General features: G+C 33.3%; 1 protein-coding gene across 1 annotated transcript in view; it reads left to right on the forward strand.

The window, feature by feature from the left end:
* Positions 1 to 21,225, forward strand: part of LOC139500618 (uncharacterized) — a 71,165-nt gene that overhangs the window by 14,437 nt on the left and 35,503 nt on the right. The window contains exons 5-10 of the mRNA XM_071289368.1: positions 264 to 716; positions 1,191 to 1,252; positions 6,585 to 6,818; positions 9,327 to 9,551; positions 15,241 to 15,292; positions 20,462 to 20,608. Of these exons, the coding sequence (XP_071145469.1) occupies positions 264 to 716; positions 1,191 to 1,252; positions 6,585 to 6,818; positions 9,327 to 9,551; positions 15,241 to 15,292; positions 20,462 to 20,608 (1,173 nt within the window). The remainder of the gene's footprint in view (positions 1 to 263; positions 717 to 1,190; positions 1,253 to 6,584; positions 6,819 to 9,326; positions 9,552 to 15,240; positions 15,293 to 20,461; positions 20,609 to 21,225) is intronic.

Here is a 21,225-nt window from a genome sequence, read left to right on the forward strand (position 1 = left end):
AGATCAAGTTTAAGTTTAGTTCTGCTCAACTCATTTTTGCAGAAATTAAGGGTTTAAGACTTTGAAAATTGAAAATCACAGTTATTATGGACTTTTTTATATACTCCTTCAGATTTTGAGCTGATTTTTGATATGTGAGACTTAACCATCATGTTTATGTAATCACATGTGTTGTTGAAATTGCTGTTTTTAAACTTTTTGAAACACCATTCGTGTTGTTTTGAAACATCTAGTTTCTAGTTAGAATTTTTTTTATGTTTAAGGTGGATCCATCATGAAGGATGACTTTTCTGACACCAAGAAAAGAAAAGCAGTAGGAAAAAACATTTATGTCACTTCTAACACAGGCAACCTTCCATGTACAATGGTAGCATATCTTGTTGTTCCTGAGTATCAACATGGTATGAACATGCAGAATGATGTTGTCAAATGCATACAAGAGTTATTCTCATCTGTGGAAAATGCACAGTTACAAAGCATAGTGATTCCAGTGAAAATATTGGATCATATTCCGGAAACAACTTTCCTGCATTGGTTTGTAAGTGCCTTTAATGGATTTCACCATCAGTTGAACCACCTGAAGCACATTTACCTGTGTACACAGTATTCCATAAAGACAGAAGGATTATTTGAAGTTTTGAAAACTTCATTGCCAAAGGCACTAGAATGTTATGATTTTGATCACATGTGTGATCATCTAGAGACACAGAACATCAGTGAGTAAAAACTAAATGAATACTGATATCTTATAAATAGACTGAATAAAGTACAATATATGTGATGATAATTGTGAAATCAATTAAAAAAGAGATTATGATACCTTCTGAGGTTGTAACTATTTCAACATGCCTAATACTAGGCAAAATAACATAAAATTTTGAAACATTTACAGGCTTAACCTCATATGACACGCATCTCTTGATTGCATGTTTATGTCCCTCCCAAAGGTAACAACTTAAACAATTGACCTCTTATTATTTGGTCAATTATGGGAATTGGCAAACAGTCTATTATATAATTTAATTTATTTATTCATTTTAATTGAAATCCAACAAAAGAAAAGAAAAGTTTCAGTCTTCAATCACTTTGAAAAATGTATTTACCTTATCTTATGATCAATCCATTTTGTTACTTAAGTTGATGCATTTTTTGTCATTAAATTTTTACTCTCATTACATCTGTAATTGCAGGGTCTTTGAAGCCTCCTAAAATCACAATAAAGCTAGTAAAAGGTGTACTAGTGGATCAAAATGTAAGTTCGCATAATTACTTCTGCTGCTCCAAAATAAGTTTCTCCTTGAAATGTTTTTTCACATAGCAGTTTTTTTTTTTGCATATACTGCTCCTATCCCTTCAAAAGCATGTGGGATAAATTGATTTGTTGTTAAAAAATATCAAAATTTGTGAAACCAAAACTGCAGTGGACAGTAGATATTGAACACACATTTATTATTATTCATGTATCTCGTTTTACCTTTGAAAACCTGTGAGAGAAAAATAAAATTCTTTCGTTAGATGACCAGAATCACATCAATATTTGTGAGAACCATTGTCATCCCTGATCATTGTTGATTTTTTGGGATTTGTTTAGCTAGTAAACAAGTAAAGATGATGTATGTGATGGTGACAGGTATTGTAAGGGAATATTTTAATGTATTGAGATCCACATGAATAGCAATATAACTATCTTACTCAGAATTTAAACCTTAACAACAAGACAAGAAAGTCAGGTGTTGTACAGGCACTTAAATAAATCAAATTATATGCATTAGACAGTGGCTTAGCTTGCCTTCTGTTTATACCAAGGCAGGTGAAGCTATCAAGGTTTTTTCAATTTAAACTCGAAAAATCCATTAAAAATAATACCTGTAGTTGCTAATTAATTTCATTTCCATCATAATAATGTTGATATGCCTTAAAATAATTTATTCTACTGATTTATTAGTTGATTACAGGGAGTTGCAGGGTAACCTGCATAATTTTCAATGTTCAGACGAAGGCATAAAGCATTTACCAGATTCAAATCGTTATTAATCCTTTCAATGAACTTTCTAGATTTGAAATTTCTAAGGAATATATTAGATGGATGTATCAAGCTCAAAAGCCTTATTTCCCAATATATTTGCAAGCTGTTGTACACTTTAGTACAGGTGGCTGTACCTCACATTTAGATGATTTAACGTTTTATCAAATAGAAATCTGTATAAAATTTTCAATACGGAAAACAAATGCAACAATTAAGGTTGATTTTTTTGTAATGATAATTTTCTCGCTTGGTCGAGGGTCTCAAATCAAAGAATTGTAGATAATCACCACAAAGAGACAGACAGATTGAACAGTCAAAATTCTTGATAAACAAGGAGATGAACACATGCTACATGTAAAGTGCACCACAGCATTGGTTGTGTATTCCTTGAAAGGTCTTCAAATTATTGAATTGTGTATTGGACTTGTCCTAAATTGTTTTCAATGTCTTTATTTTTCATTTACGATAAAATGACAACTGGCGAAGTACTAATAGTCCGGCGGCTACAAGCATATTTCAGACGAATTGTGCACAATCTGCTACAAGAATGAAATTTGGCATAGACCTTCCTCATCTATTACTCTTTCATTTCAGATAGGGAGGCATTTGAAAAAAATGTCTCACTTCCGGTTAAATTCAAAATGGCGGACATGGTACTTAACTCAGCCCAATATTGAAGGCTAGCATGTGAATAGGTGTTATTATCATCTTTCTATCATAATATTTGGTACAAACCTTTGTTTTTTACTACTTTTGGATAAATTATACAGATTAGTGGTAATAAAAACCCCTACTTCCAGTAAAATCCAACATGGCGGACATTGTACTAAAATAAGCTTATTTTTTAGGGAGGGTAATTGAAATGTGTTTTAACGTATTGCTACTATCATTACATTGTGCAGGAACCTTTCTTTGGTGCTTCTCATTGATGCAATGTAAAACACATATGTCTTTAAAACCCTTACTTACTGTAATATCTAAAATGGCGGACATAGAAATATCAATTTATTATTTAAATATTCAACTTTTATCAATCCCAAGTTAATTGCCCGCCTAAACCCAATCCATAGTTCGTCTTCCCCATTTCACGGAATAGAAAAACAGTAATGACAACATCATCAGTAACGACTGTTTGCGTCATGACTCAGTTAAGTCTGTGTGTCACTGCATCGGACACATGCATCATGATTCTTGTGTCAGCTTCTTAATGTTAACATGATGCTAAACTTGAAATACATCACGTTGTGGATAATACTGAAAATAAATAAAGATTAAGAAAATACCTTGAAACTGTTACAAGAGTGGATATAGTCTTTGATGAGTATGGTAGTTGTAGCAACAAATACTCTGGATGTTCAGTGTTATCCACCACATGATCATGTTTCAAGTTTATCACCGTGTTTACATGAAGAGACTGACACTAGAATCAAGATGGATGTCTCTGATGCAGGGAAACACAGACTTAACTGAGCCATGACTCGAACAGTCTATGCTGATGTCATTGCTTTTTCGCTATACTGTGACAAAGGGGCAAACGAACTTTGGTTTGCATTTGCAAGTGGCAAAAGCTTTAGATATATGTCTATCCATGACCTTTCAAACGCACTAGTCATTGATAGATTACACGTTTGACGGAAAAGGAACTGCGTTGGTCACATGGATGGCGTTTGGAGATGTGACTTTAGCAATTATAATGATGATTGATCAGCCAACAACATCAGCTATGGATTTGATAATGTCATTGATAAAACTGTACGTGGTTTTGTTGTAAGATCAAAAAAACTTATCAGATGGGGTAAACCAAGCAGGAAAACATTTGTTTTTGGAAGGGAAAAGACTTACTGATGCTGTTCCCACGACTCGGTCTAGTCCATACGCTTATGAATGGCGAAGGAAAACATATGAACCATGGTAACCCTTTTGGACAACTCTTTGTGAGGCCTCTTCATCTTATCAAGAGCTTGTACATTATGGATATAAGAAACAATATCACAGTCTTTGTAAATGTAGAAAATTTGCTCTCCTATTGTGAATAAACATGTATTTGTGGCCTAACGAGTATGCTGATTGGGTATAATGTCCTTTCCTTAATAAAATACCTTGAAACTGTAACACGAGTGGGTGCAGTCTTGGATGCGTATGGTAGTTGTAGCAACAAATGCTCAGGATATTCTATATCATCGACCACATGATGTATTTTAAGTTAAGCACTAAGTTCACATTAAGAGGCATACACTAGAATCATGGTGCATGTGTCTGATGCAGTGAAACACGAATTTAAACGAGTCATGATTCAAACAGTCGTTACTGATGATGCAGTCATTATTTTTTCGCTATTTCGTGACATAGGGGTAGACGAACTATGGATTGTATTTGGGAGGGCAAAACACTTTGTACTTATATCTATCAATGGCCTTTCAAATGCATTTACTAAGGCAATGAGTGATCACACACACTTATTGTGATCCATGCCTTTACTGGTGGTAAAACGGTTCTCTCTTCGCTTGTAAAAGGGCAAAAAGGAAGGCTTATTCAGGCTATTCCCTTAACATGGTCTAGTCATTCAAGTTCCAGCATGTACAACGTGGAACATACAAAGGCAGGTGTTTAGGGGGACGAGCCTGGAATTGGCCCTTATGGTACCAAGTGGAGGCACTAATAGATGACAAGGGACAAAGAGGATCCCTTTTAAAAAACTCTGGGGCCTAATCATTTTGTCAGAAGCTTGTACATTGTGGATGAAAGAAAGGATGGCACGGTCGTTGTTAATTTTAGATCCTCAATGCTCTTCAACTTCATTCTTGTTTGGCTTTATAAATATTTTGATTTGAGCGTCACTAATGAGTCTTATGAAGACGAAATGCGCGTCTGGCGAACTAAATTATAATCCTGGTACCTTTGATAACTATTTACACCACTAGGTCGATGCCACTGATGGTGGACGTTTCGTCCCCGAGGGTATCACCAGCCCAGTAGTCAACACTTCTGTGTTGACATGAATATCAATAATGTGGTCATTTTTATAAATTTTCTGTTTACAAAACTTTGAATTTTCGAAAAACTAAGGATTTTCTTATCGATTACCTTAGCCGTATTTGACACAACTTTTTGGAATTTTGGATCCTCAATGTTCTTCAACTTTGTACTTGTTTGGCTTTATAAATGTTTTGATTTGAGCGTCACTGATGAGACTTATGAAGACGAAACGCGCGTCTGGCGTTCTAAATTCCAATCCTGGTACCTTTGATAACCTTTGATAACTATATATGGATCTGGTCTCCCGTGCACTGCCTTCTGTGCATGTGGGGTGACCGTGAATAAACATGTATTTTTGGCCAAAAAGTAGTAATTATGCCCCACCTACGATAGTAGAGGGGCATTATGTTTTCTGGTCTGTGCGTCCGTTCATTCGTCCGTCTGTCCCGCTTCAGGTTAAAGTTTTTGGTCAAGGTAGTTTTTGATGAAGTTGAAGTCCAATCGACTTCAAACTTAGTATACATGTTCCCTATGATATGATCTTTTTAATTTTAATGCCAATTTCACGGTCCACTGAACATAGAAAATGATAGTGCGAGTGGGGCATTCGTGTACTTGGGACACATTCTTGTTTTAAAAATGTTTTAGTTCTTAAGTTATTTTATATTGTTTTAATCGGTCTATTCAAAACTCTTTATGGAAGATATGTATTGAGGACTCATCTTTGAAATTTACGCCATATTGGTTTTTTTTACCGGAAGTATTAAGTTTTTATTTTACCCTTTACAACATAATAGAATTAGTGGTTTTGGGGATAACCTAAAGCAAAAACTGTAAAGACCAGCACAAAAAAAACCATTTTCGTTACATTTAGAAAAAAATTGAATGTTAAAATAAGAAACTGATATTTCTTTGTTCGCCATTTTGGATAATACCGGAAGTAAGGGTTTTAAATACATGTGTCTTATACATTGTAGCCATGAGAAGCACCAAAGAAAGGTTTCTGCACAATGTTATAATAGTAGCAATACGTTAAAACACATTTCAATTACCCATCTTAAAAAATAAGCTTATTTTAGTACAATGTCCGCCATGTTGGATTTTACCAGAAGTAGGGAGTTTTAAGACCACTAATCTATATAATAAATCCAAAAGTAGTAAAAAACAAAGGTTTGTATCAAATATTATGATAGAAGAATGATAATAACACCTATTCGCATGCTAGCCTTTAATATTGGGATGATTTAAGTACGATGTCCGCCATTTTGAATTTAACCGGAAGTGAGACATTTTTTTCAAATGCCTCCCTATCTGAAATGAAAGAGTAGTAGTTGAGGAAGGTCTATGCCAATTTTCATGCTTGTACGGGTAGCAGGATGTGCACAATTTTTCACCAAGCCGCCGTACTATAACATTTACGTTATTCTATAGCCTTCATGATAAGGAAAACAGTATTTGGTTGAAATTTTTATATATAACCTGACATTATGTTTTAACTTACATAATGCGCTCTAATGGTAGCATTCAGTGATGCTATCTTTGTTGAATTTGATGAAACATTTGAACATAACTTATGTTTCAGGTTGATGTAATTGTGAACAGTTGCAACAGGGAATTAGAACTTAAAAAAGGTGCAGTTTCCTCAACAATATTAAAGAAAGGTGGCCAAAGCATTTTAGCTGAGTGTGGAAAAAGATGGCCTCATGGAATAAATTTTGGAGAAGCTATTGCTACTACAGCTGGCAATATGAATTTTAAGTTCATATGTCATGGTGCACTGCCACATTGGACTCCTGGGGCAAAACTTTCATCACAGGTTGAATTAATTTTGATGATGATAATTACTATAAGATGATGTATATGTATCTTTAAAAGCAAGCTGCTTAAGTTTTAAGTAAATATTATAAAATGGTTTACCCTCCATTTCTTAACTATATTTATACTAAGTAACGAAATTTGTTATACCCCCTTTACATATTTTTTTGCATTACAATAGGTTTATCAACATACAATGTTTGTCCTGAATTTTCCTTCTGACATTCTTTTGCCAAAAACTAATAAATCAAGGTTTACCTCAGTTATAAATACCTTAAGCTTTGGGTTATGATATATATAACACAACTATAGTTTGAAAAGCATTTTTATCACACCTAACCAAAATGGCAAATTGAGTTTTCTCTTCACTTGGCATCCGTTGTCTGTTGTTTTCGTGCTTCATCAATTGTTGTCATCATTAACTTTTACAAAAAATATTCTTCTCTGAATTTAATACAATTTGGCCATTAATATTATTGGGTTATCTAATTTTAAAAAATGTGTCCAATTGGGGTAACATGCAAGATTTTGTCAATTATCTTGAAAATCATTTTACATAGAGAAAGTCTGACAAGGGCAAAGAATGTTGAGCTTTACCAATGTCTATATGCATCAAAGCTGTCAGTTGACTTTTTCTTGGAGTTATTGCCTTTAAATGACATAATTAACCATTTTTTCCCAGTTTTTGTCTATTATCTTGAAAACTATAATGAATAGAGTGAAACTTTGAGGTGCAAAAATGATCGGCATGAAAAGTTCCACAAATCAGTATAATGGTTGACATATTAGTAATCAATTAATTACTTATAAGAGCTATTGTCCTTTGATGATTATATAACCATTTTTATTTTGCATTTTGGCCTCATATCTTCACAATTATCATAGATGGATAGATAGAAACTTAAATAAGCAAAAATGATCAGCAAGAGAAGATCTAAAACTTAAATGCAGCATCGAAAAAAAATTGTCTGATGACTCCTTATTGGAGTAATTGTCCTTAAATTATTTTATTTTACCATTTTTTTTGTGTTTTGCCTTATATCATAAAAATTATATTTGAATAAATAAAAAGACAATATTTTAAAAGTACAAAAATGACCAGCATGGCAAGATCTACAAACCAGTCAATTTAATACTGATCGATACAGTTAGTAGACTCACTCTTTATATAGGAGTCAGATGCCCTGAATATATTAGATAAAATAAATAAGACCATGTAAGAACACATGCAAGAAATCTATTTCAGCAGGAGGTTTTAAATGCTTGGAATGAACTCCAAAATTAATTAGCTGTTAAGTAGGAAATTCAATTTGATGTTATCACATCTAATATTTGGAATAATAAACAAATTAAGATTGGTATTCTGTTTAAAGAATAGACATTAAAAGGAGTCTGGTTAATTAATGAGTTATTTGATTATGATGGACATTTAATGAACTGGGAGGAATTTAAAAAAACATTATATTGATACCAACTTTATTATACATGTGTATACGTACATCATTGTACATCAAGGAGTTATTTCAGCAGTTATAATTGTTATATGAAAAGTCTTGATACCAAATTTAAGTAGCTTTTAAGGCTTAAATTAAGGGCCAATTATACCAACTACTATAATTTGCAATATATTTTAAATCTACAAAAGAATCAAAAGACATGAACTGAATGTCTTAAAATATTAAATAACAAATATCACATCACAGGAAAAGTTTTTCTTAATCCTAAATAGACATAATATTATTTGGAATGAAGTATTTACATAACTAAAAATTCAACATTACAGTAGCTCTAATATAGGATCAATCACAGAATTTTCGGGACAATGAATTTCTCTACAAAATTAAAAATTTGTAAAACAAGAAATGTATACTATATGTACTGACTTAATAGAAACCAACTTATTTTCGCAGATACTTTATTTCGCATTTTACCCTTTCTGGTCCATTTCATGGCTACTTAATTTTCTAATCTACTTATGAAGTTTGATAAGTGAAGATCCAAGTTTTACATATTCGGGATGATTTATTTTTCGAGTAATTTTTCTACTCGCGAAAGTCGCGAAAATAAATCGCTCGTGAAAATAAGTTGGTTTACAGTATTACAAATTCTGGACACTGAACGCCAGGCTAGAGTGCTCCTGACAATGGGACAGGCATGCATAGATGTGTTAGGGTCAAACATGCTTGGACCACCCTTAAAATACCAATTATTTACCAAGTAAACAAATAGCCTATAACAATACTGCTTCCAGCTGTACAACATGGATAAAATACTATGAGAATGAAATTAGCAATTGTTCTTTAGGGAAACCTGGTGTTATATGAAATATTAAATGAAAAATCACAAGTGACAATACTTATGTTCATGCAACTTAATTTGTTAGATGAAATAGCTGTGAAGAGTTATGCACTTATTTGCAAATACATATCTTTAATTTACTGTTTTATATTTATTGGAATTTTTTAATCAAATACTTTATATTTGATATGTATAATTCTAAATATTTCAGTTGCTAGCAAAACTTGTGTTTGATTGCATGATATATGCAGACTCACAAAAATGCAGAAGTATTGCTTTTCCGGTTTTTGGGACTGGAAACCTAGAATATCCCTGGGATGTTGTAGCCAAAATAATGATTGACACAATCAATAAGTATGGTAGAATGAATTCAACCAAAACAGAAATAAGAGAAGTTCGAGTTGTTTTGTATGATCAAGATGCTAAATCTATTGAGGTAAGCTAGATTTAATGTTTTCCTTTTCCATGTTTTACAAGAAAAATCAAGGTGTATTTTAAAATGCAATATGTAATTGCCAAACACACCTTTGCCTGTCAACTGAAGAAAGCAAAATAATTTATTAATGGCAAAAAACCCTTCTTTTGTTTTCTTTATCCAAAAAGTATTTCTAAGAGAACAAAGTTATTGAATATATAATTGTCTGCCTTACATGGGTGTCCTATTGATAATATCAAATAAATTGATGTGTAGAAATATTATGAGGTGTATTAATGGAGGATACCCAAATTGCACCTATTTTTATACGACCGCTAAAATTGAAAAAATTTTGGTCGTATATTGGTATCACGTTGGTGTCGTCCTCGTCGTTGTCGTCGTCGTCCGAAGACATTTGGTTTTCGCACTATAACTTTAGTATAAGTGAATAGAAATCTATAAAATTTAGACACAAGGTTTATGACCACAAAAGGAAGGTTCGGGTTGATTTTAGGAGTTTTGGTTTCAAAAGTTTAGGAATTAGGGGCCAAAAAAGGGCCCAAATAAGCATTATTCTTGGTTTTCGCACAATAACTTAAGTATAAGTAAATAGAAATCAATGAAATTTAAACACAAGGTTTATGACCACAAAAGGAAGGTTCGGATTGATTTTGGGAGTTTTGGTTTCAAAAGTTTAGGAATTAGGGGCCAAAAAAGGGCCCAAATAAGCATTATTCTTGGTTTTCGCACAATAACTTAAGTATAAGTAAATAGAAATCAATGAAATTTAAACACAAGGTTTATGACCACAAAAGAACGGTTGGGATTGATTTTAGGAGTTGAGGTCAAACCAGTTTAGGAATTAGGGGCCAAAAAGGGGCCCAAATAAGCATTTTCTTGGTTTTGGCACCATAACTTTAGTATTAGTAAATAGAAATCTATGAAATTTAAACACAAGGTTTTTGACCATAAAAGGAAGGTTGAGATTGATTTTTGGAGTTTTGGTCCCAACTGTTTAGGAATAAGGGGCTCAAAGGGTCCAAAATTAAACTTATAAAAAAGAAGATGTGGTATGATTGCCTATGAGACAACTATCCACAAAAGACCAAAATGACACAGACATTAACAACTATAGGTCATCGTACGGCCTTCAACAATGAGCAAAGCCCATACCGCATAGTCAGCTATAATAGGCCCCGATAAGACAATGTAAAACAATTCAAACGAGAAAACTTACGGCCTTCAACAATGAGCAAAGCCCATACCGCATAGTCAGCTATAATAGGCCCCGATAAGACAATGTAAAACAATTCAAACGAGAAAACTAACGGCCTTATTTATGTAAAAAAATGAATGAAAAACAAATATGTAACACATAAACAAACGACAAAAAATTGAATAATTGGGGTTCTTTGATATGCTGAATCTAACTGTGTATAATTGATTCTTAATTTTTATGCCCCACCTACGATAGTAGAGGGGCATTATGTTTTCTGGTCTGTGCGTCCGTCCGTCTGTCCGTTCGTTCGTCCGTCCGTCTGTCCGTTCGTTCGTCCGTCCGTCCGTCTGTCCGTTCGTTCGTCCGTCCGTCTGTCCCGCTTCAGGTTAAAGTTTTTGGTCAAGGTAGTTTTTGATGAAGTTTAAGTCCAAACGACTTCAAACTTAGTACACATGTCCCCTATGATATGATCTTTCTAATTTTAATGCCAAATTAGAGTTTTTACCCCAATTTCACGGTCCACTGAACATGGAAAATGATAGTGCGAGTGGGGCATTCGTGTACTGAGGACACATTCTTGTTGGTCCCGTTTTCAAATTGGTCTACATTAAGGTCCAAAGTGTAAACTGAGTTTGATTTTATCAAAAATTGAATCCTTGGGTTTACGCTGAATCTAAAAATGTACTTAGATTTTTTATTATTGGCCCAGTTTTCAAGTTGGTCCAAATCGGGGTCCCAAATTAAACTTTGGTTTGATTTCATCAAAAATTGAATAATTGGGGTTCTTTGATATGCCACATCAATTTAATTTTTGCTCCCGTTTTCAAATTGGTCTACATTAAGGTCCAAAGGGTCCAAAATTAAACTAAGTTTGATTTTAACAAAAATTGAATTCTTGGCCTTTTTTGATATGCTGAATCTAAACATTTACTTAGATTTTTGATTATGGGCCCAGTTTTCAAGTTTTTCCAAATCAGGATCCAAAATTATTATATTAAGTATTGTGCAATAGCAAGAAATTTTCAATTGCACAGTATTGTGCAATATCAAGTATTTTCAATTGCACAGTATTGGGCAATAGCAAGAAATATCTAATTGCACAATATTGCACAATAGCAAGAAATATCTAATTGCACAATAGCAAGAAATCTTCAATTGGAGTTATCTTTCTTTGTCCAGAATAGTAGTTGAATCAACTTAAATCATTGTTTTATACAATATACAATGTATATATATTAACTTTTACTACCAACTGATAGATTAAAACAATCTTTACCATTCAGTGATAACAAGCACGTTTTTTTTACATTTTGATATTTTATGATGTATTTAAATGAGTAGTTAGGCCAATTAAAATTAATTGATAGATTTTCATCCCCGCCCGCCCCTCTGAAATCTTCCCGCCCCGATTTTTTTTATTTTTGAAAAAATTACGATTTCCGGATTTTTTTCATTTCCGTTACCGGTAACCGTCGATATTTCGTTTCGTGTAAAACTTCCTGTTTTAAATTTCGGTTTTCGTATTTCTTAGAGTATTCTAACTGGATGATTAAGTCGATATTTTCTGCTGATCTATGATGACAACATCATTTACCGAGAATAAATTAAAAGATTGATTATTATGAGAAGGGCGTGAAATATTCGCTGTGTCCAAGAACGCAAATCGCCGTTCACTATGTCACAAATGACAAATGTTTGCGAGTAAAATACCTTGGATTTATTTTATTTATACAATGACTTTGTGTCAAGAAATTTGGACTGTGAAGGAAACCCAAAAGCGTCAGAATCGTGGAACACATTTGACTGGAATAAAAAAATTGACACAAGCATGAACTTTTTAGATTAATGACGATTGAGTTCAGAAAATCGACAAAGATACGCATTTTTAATTTCTTAATTTACAGCAAGCTCTTAGAAATAAATTTATCCATGCCTTTCGTTTTTTTGTAAAAAAAAACCACCAGCAAACATCCTCTGTCCCAATATCTACGATAGAGTCATTAAACAACTTTGTTCTACATTGTAATTATATTTGCATCTTGCATATTAAGGACCAACCCTATTATTTCAACACTGTTTGAGTTTTCATTTTATTCTGTACTTATCGTACTCGTGTTGCATACCAATGGATTTGCTTCATTTTATTCGGACAACAAAACATAGCTTAGAAAGCAAAATATATTTCATGTAGGTAGTCCAACTGAAGAGAGCATTTCCTCACATTTCTGCTGTTTACTATAAAATAGGTTTCTAAAGCGGCAATTACATGTAGAACGGTGGTGGCCAATCAGAGATATATACTTGAATACGAATTTGAAAAAGCGACACCAGCATATGGAGTAAATGTGTCTCAATATTGATACGTTACTCTAGAGCTAGCTCAAAGTACATGTACGCTGATGTTGTTGAACGAGGAATACTGCTTTCTCAAAAGTTGCTAAGACAGGGCTATGAATCATCAAATTAAGGTCATCACTCAAATGTATAGTTGCCATCATGAGCTGATGGCCATTATGACAAAAGTGTGTCAGAAATCATATCTCAGTGATATTCTTCCTCAGTGATAACAACCTTCCATCATTACCGAACTGAACAGACAAATAACATGACGGGTGCTGTATACGGTACAGGAAATGCTTACCTTTCCGGAGCACCTGATTTCATTCCTGGTTTTTAGTGGAGTTTGTGTTGTTTCCTACTTATTATTTGTAACTGTTGGTGCAAATGTCTTTTGGTTTTATGAGTCTTTGGTTACTCCTTGGTTTTGATTGTTATAGTCTTATACACGATACCTAATGGATGTATTTACATGATATAAGCTTATTATTACACTTGCATATATGATCGAATAACACGTGACAAGAAGGTTTCATATGAAATAAAATTTCAAAAATAAAATCCTCCCACCCGCCCCATTTTTTTAAAAAATTTGGATGAAAATCTACTAATTAATTTTAGTTGGCCTTATTGTTGCAAACTCCATTAGAAATTTGAATTGAGATCAGATTTGGAATAAGGGAATTGGGGATGTGAAAAAAAAAATTGCGGGGGGAAGTTCAATTTTTCTCATTTCAGATTTCATAAATAAAAAGAAAATTTCTTCAAACATTTTTTTGAGAGGATTAATATTCAACAGCATAGTCAATTGCTCAAAGGCAAAAAAAAAATTTTAAGTTCATTAGACCACATTCATTCTGTGTCAGAAACCTATGCTGTGTCAACTTTTTAATCACAATCCAAATTTAGAGCTGAATCCAGCTTGAATGTTGTGTCCATACTTGCCCCAACCGTTCAGGGTTCAACATCTGCAGTCGTATAAAGCTGCACCCTGCAGAGCATCTGGTTAACCCTGTTGCGATGAAAATGGAAATACTGGAAGCTCCGAAGCCTTTATTTCTCTTTAGATATGAATAGAAATTCTTGAAGAAACAAAAAAGGTGCTTTTATGATATATTGTCCTTATACCTTTTATAGATAAAATATGTGAAATACTGTTTTAATGATGTAAATAATCATAGGTCATGTAGGTTCACTGACTTTGTTCATGTGGTATATATCATTCAAAGTATTGTTCTAGGTGAAAAAAATAGCACAAAACCTTGAAATAAGAGTAATGTCATCGTTTTTCAGACCATAAAACCTTGTTTTTTAATGTTTATCACTACAAACTATATAACAGTTTGAAAAATACCATAAAAATGAAGTCAGTGACCTGGTGACATGATTATTTTACATTATCAAAAGGGAAATTCAATAACCAATTATATATAGTTATACATAAAAAAAATATATGGAGTAGAAATTTAAGATTTCATGCTGAATATAACAGGGTATTTAGATTTTGGATTTTTGGCCCCATTATCAAATTGGTCTACAGTGAGGTCCAAAGGACCCAAAATAAAAAAAATAAAAAAATTCATAAAAAATTGAATACTTTGGGTTCTTTGAAATGATGAAGTTAAACATGCATTTAGATTTTGGATATTGGACAATAATTGGAAAATGTCCTTTTTCATTCAATATGTGTCAGAAACCTATGCTTTGTCAAATATTTACTGTGAATTCATTATTATTTGTTGGATACCAGTTTTCATGGAATTCGTGGGTACAGGTAAACCACAAAATTAAATGATCAACGAATGATGAATACTCTATAGGTTTGTGTGCAGACTTCAGCACAGCCATGAAATTAAATATACACGAATATGCAAGTTTTCATTAATCCACGAAAATTGGTACCCACGAAAATAAATGAATTCACAGTAATCACAATCCTAATTCAGAGCTGTATCAAGCTTGAATGATATGTCCATACTTGTATCAAGCTGATAGCCTGCAGAGAACTTCTTCATTATGTTTTACATATATTATATCATATATACTAACAATAAAAAATCAACTATTGTTATACTATCCATTAAAATTGATATTTAAATCATAACAATACATATGTAAATGTATGTACACCAGAATTGTATGTCCTTTGAACAGGCATTTGAAAACAGAAAGAAACAGACAGAAGAAATAAAGCTAGTAGTAGAAGGTAAAATACAACTGATCAAACATGCATGTGAGGGAAAAAAAATTTTATGCCCCACCTATGATAGTAGAGTGGCATTATATTTTTCGGTCTGAGTGGCGGTCCATCCTTTTTTCCGTCTGTCTGTGCTGCTTCAGGTTAAAGTTTTTAGTGAAGGTAGTTTTTGATGATGTTAAAATATAATCAACCTGAAACTTAGTATACACATGTTCCCTATGTTATGATCTTTCTTTTAAATGTAATGTCAAATTCGAGTTTTGATCCCAATTTCATGGTCCACTGAACATAGAAAATGATAGTGCAAGTGGGGCATCTGTGTACTGTGGACACAATCTTGTTTTCCACTTAAGATTGATATATTTTTGTGGATTCAAGTTTTGATGGACGGAGAAAATTTGTATTTGTATCGATATTATGTTGTATGGTTATTCCAAAAACTTCATACAAGCTTCAGATATAAAACTTGTGTTTGTTGAACATTTTAATTTATTGTTTACCTATAGTAGGTCCTATACCCATAATATCTATGAAATATTGTACCCCACAAATAAAAAAAAGAATCCACAGTATAACTAAGTGTATATCAATGTATATGATATGCCTCTAGAAATGTGCAAATATCAATTTACATAAATAAGCTCTATGGAACACAAACTGATTACCATTCAGGAGCACATTCAGTTCATACCTTGTTTTTTGAAAAGGCATCTTCTTCTTTATATCATATACATGTATATGTATATTTTTATGTTTTTTTTTTGGCATAGTGCTTTAAAGAATTTTATATATTAAAATGAGGAGATATGGTTAAATTGCCAATGAGACAACTCTCCACTAGAAACCATATCACAAAGAAATTGAACACTTTTTTAATACTTTTAATTCTGGATTACAAAAAATATGACTAGAAAAACCTTAAATGATCGTCGAATCACCCAAAACTTTTGAAGTTGCACATAGGAAGTAGTGCTCATTAGGAATTCTTATGTAGTTTATTATCGCCTGTGCTTTTGGCTAAGATGTCAAAACACAATTGTACGAAATATTTAATCGCCGAAAATCTTTTAAGACAAGTAGTTTAGATTTCCCAAATGGCAAAAGTCATAGGAATATTGTTTGTCATCAATACGTAGTACAACTACGTCAGTAGTCTATTATATAATAATTCAAATGTTCATGCTGTTGGCGGCAATTTCAAATTAGAAGACGAAATTTGTATCTTTTCAATTTGGAGGCAGGGGTTCAAATTAGCGGTGGTCCGCGACCTTCCACTTTCGACTTGGTTACTAGCCACGCCCGACGGGCCTTCCACTCTGAGACAACTATATCACAGTTATAGTAGTCTCGGTTCCACTTGAAAGAAAATTAAAAATAGCTTTGCAAACCTTTTTGCCAAAGTCTCCAAATAAACGATCTCAAAACTTATTTTAATCATTATTATTCATGACAGCGATGTCAATTTTGTTCAATCGCTAGCTATATACAGAAAATCGCCGACAAAAAATGTGTTAATACGAGTAAAATCGTATCTGACTGACAAAAATAACATTGGAACACATAACTCGAATAATTCAAGCCCTTTCCGTGTCCGATTTTCTCCCACACGAGGGCTAGAACTCCTTGTGATCATTGGCCGCGTCGCCTGCTCTCTGTGAGAGAGAGCCAATCAGCGGCGATCAGGATATGAGTCTGCGCAACTCTCTTGAAATTGTCTTACCAAACACGTGTGTTCAATTAACACAAATCCGATAATAATTAATTAACATCAGTTTACATCATTTATCATCAATTAACATCCGGAACTCCTCCTTCTTTAGCTGCCAATTTAAATCAAAATTCCCATATTGCAAAGCGGTGTGCATTTTCCGGTTGACGGTCTTGATCGAGGAAGACGTTCAGGCGTTAATGTAGCCTTCGTAGATCAGCGGAATATAACGACTGAATTATTCGGGTTATGGAACACAATGACAATGGCTGCCGTGAAAAGACAATTACAATTTCGGATCTGATTCCGGAAGCGGATAAGGGTAATTCCGGGTTTTTGGCGAATCCAGGCAGGTGACAAAATACATCTATTCATGGTAAATGAATATAAACACTAGAATTGAAAACCAAAAGATATATGTAAAAGAAAGAAAAAGCAGAAAATATTTAAAACAGAAAGTCAAAATAACTTTTGACAAATTTTAATGGCAAAATCCATTACAATGTGACAGCTGGGAACAGTATATCTAACAATATATATGTTCCTGGTCACAGTATAAATTTTCATTATCAGTAATAAATGTTGATAATGCATGTAAGATGCCTTTAAACTGTAAACATATTACTGCATTTTGAAGGGGTATTTTTTTTCTCAATTTTGAAAGGTCAGTTAAAGAAGCTGGAAGATTCTTACTTTATTTTCACAAATAACTACCTGAATGTAGGCAAATCATATGATATATAGGTGGCGTCCTTTGGGCCACTCTACCCCCTTCTGTTTGATAACTTTGAAACGGATGAGATCCCCACCTCTCAACCATATACATTCATGTATGGGACTATATATATATAACTAATCAAATGAAATATAAGGGGAGTCCATGGGGTGACCCACCCCTCCTGTTTGGGAACTTACGAAACGGTCGAGATCCCCACCCCTAAACAATATATATTCATGTATGGGTCAATATAACTAATTAAATGAAATATAGGGGGAGTCCCCCTACCCCCTCCTGTTTGAGAACTTGGAAAACGGTCGAGATCCCCACCCCTAAACCATAAATATTTATACCCCACGCGACGAAGTTGCGGAGGGTATAATGTTTTTGACCCGTCCGTCCGTCCGTCAGTCAGTCCGTCCGTCAGTCCTGTTTCTTGTCATTGCAACTCCTCTCAAACCACACAACAGAATTTCACGAAACCTTTTCAGATGAAAAGGACATACTATGTAGTTGTGCATATCGACAGGAAATTGCGATTCAATTTTTTTTATAAGAGTTACACTTCTTTGAACTTATTTGCTTAATTTACTACTGCAACAGTTTGTCATCCCAACTCCTCTGAAACTACACAACAGAATTTCACGAAACCTTTTTAGATAATAAGGACATACTATGTAGATGTGCATATCGACAGGAAATTACGATTCAATTTTTTTTCTAGGAGTTACCCCCCTTTGAACTTATTTACTATATTGTACTACTGCAACAGTTTGTCATCGCAACTCCTATGAAACTACACAACAGAATTTCATGAAACCTTTTAAGATAATAAGGACATACTATGTAGATGTGCATATCGACAGGAAATTACGATTCAATTTTTTTTCTAGGAGTTACATCTCTTTGAACTTATTTGCTTTAAGGTACTACAACAGTTTGTCATCTCAACTCCTCTGAAACCTCACAAAAGAATTTCATGAACATTTGTAGATAATAAGGACATACTATGTAGATGTGCATATCGACAGGAAATTACGATTCAATTTTTTTGTCTAGGAGTTACGCCCCTTTGAACTTACTTGCTTCAATGTACTTCTGCAACAGTTTGTCATCTCAACTCCTCTGAAACCACACAACAGAATTTCATGAAATTTTGTAGATAATAAGGACATACTATGTTGATGTGCATATTGACAGGAAATTATTATTCAATATTTTTTCTTATACAATTTTTTTTTCTTACACTTATTTAATTTCTCCAATGACAATGTGGGGACGTGGGGTATGTGAGCGTGCTCACTAAGGTTCTTTAATCATGTATGGGACAATATAAAAAATCAAATGAAATATATGGGAAGTCCCTGGGGTCATCCTATCCCTTCCTGTTTGAGAACTTGAAAACCCTCGAGATCCCCACCCCTAAACCATATATATTTATGTATGGAACAATATAACAAATCAAATGAAATATAGGGGAAGTCCCTGGGGTCACCCTACCCCTTCCTGTTTGAGAACTAGAAAACCCCTCGAGATCCCCACCCCTAAACCATATATATTCATGTATGGGACAATATAACAAATCATTTACATTTACTATGGGCAGGTCAGTCAGACCTCACCTTTGATCCTTGTAGTAGTGAACATTTGTCTGATTTGTGTTGCATAACTATTGTACTATAGAACACATACTCAGTTTTCTTTACAGGGAAACCAGTCCATTCATACTATAACATGTTCGTACTAAGTCAACACGTACTACTAACAGTCAACTAAAACCAACGTTAACTACCTACTAGAACAACTACAATCATTGCAAACTTGTACCACTGCAGACTCACCATAAAAAATATACATTTATATATTCATTGCTATTAAAACATTGATAACATATAAATTATTTGCCTTAATAATTAATTCATTAGATAAACATAAATGTACAATATATGAATGTTTAATGCCACATCAGAGGCGAATTTAGAGGGTTTTTCAGTGGGCCCACTCCCCCCCCCCCCCTTCCATTTTTGAGAAAAAATTTGGTTGATTATATAGGGAATCACTGAAGCATGACTGGAGCAGGTCCCCTGTTAGGCAGGCAGTGGATCCGCCACTGCACATAATTACGTTTGCCTGGTTTTTGGTTAACTGCCTACAGCGCTTACAGCGCTTTGATTTCTTTTGGTTAATCAACAGACATAGCCCATTGACTAAGAATAGAAAATAATGATGAAATGCATTAATTATCTTATGTTTTTAAAAACATAACAAATACAGAAAATCTTACACGGCAGAAAAATGTCTATTTCACCAAAAGAAAGTAGTTCTTTGAGGAATTATTTCCCTTAAATGACAATGTCTTTGCCTATTCTCATGGTTATCTTGAAAAATTATGCTAGATTTGTAAAAACTGTTACAGTAACAATAATAAACAATACAAAATCTACAAAAATGCTTAAATAACCAAATCTATTGAACAAATGATAGTTTAGACTGATACAGTTTTTTTTAGCCTCTTGTTTTAAGTCTCATTTCAAAGACTAATGCTAAAACAAAAATTATTATGAAGAAGGTTTTATAAACCCTTATGAAAATTTCCTGATATACAGAAGCTCAGAAAACAGATTTATCTTAACTTATAACTAGAAATTGTAAACTACAAGTTTTTTTCAGGTTCACTCAAAAACTTTCTTATCTTCAAATGGAAAATTAAAACAGTATATATGTAAATTATTGTAAACTTTCAATACAGATCCTGAACCACCTCCGAAGTATATATTAGAAGCTCGCTGTAGAAGTGTACGGGTTCAAGTTATTCCTTTATCAGATAACAGATGTCACCACTGTGAAGCTGTTGTAGATTTTTTAAACTATGGTCAGGCACTGCAGATACAAAAAGGTAAGTAGTTAATGTTAAACTATATTTAACATATGTGAACAGAAAAAATCATGAAGAAAAAATTGACCAATTATATTAAAAGTAAATTATTTTATTATTTCTTGAATACTGATTAGAAATGAGCTCCTTTATTGACATGTAAAAACATATATAGTGTATCATATAAAACGAAGGAGATGTGGTATGATTGTTGATGTATATCTACCATTCAGAGACCAATTTATGTAGCTAGACAATTCACAGTACAGCCTTCAACAATGAGCAGACCCCATACCGAATATAACAAGCTTAAAAAGACCTTGAAATAAAAAAAATTGTTAAGAAAACCTTGACACATCAGTTTGGCATTAAACACACTAAAATAAGGATTTAAACCAAACAGAACTGAAACAGATACAATGTACCAATGTAGGAGTCTTTGCAGGTACTTAAAATAATTTATATGAATTAAGGAGATGTGGAATGATTGCAAATGAGACAACTGTCCATCAAAATTCAAATGAAGTGTATTTAATCAATTATAGGCACTGTACAGCCTTCAATAATGAAAAAAACCACATACTGTATAGTTGGCTATATAGCCCTGATATGAAAAATATCTAACAATCAATTGAGAA

This window comes from Mytilus edulis, chromosome 13, assembly GCF_963676685.1.
Source record: "Mytilus edulis chromosome 13, xbMytEdul2.2, whole genome shotgun sequence".
NCBI classification, from domain to species: Eukaryota; Metazoa; Mollusca; class Bivalvia; order Mytilida; family Mytilidae; genus Mytilus; species Mytilus edulis.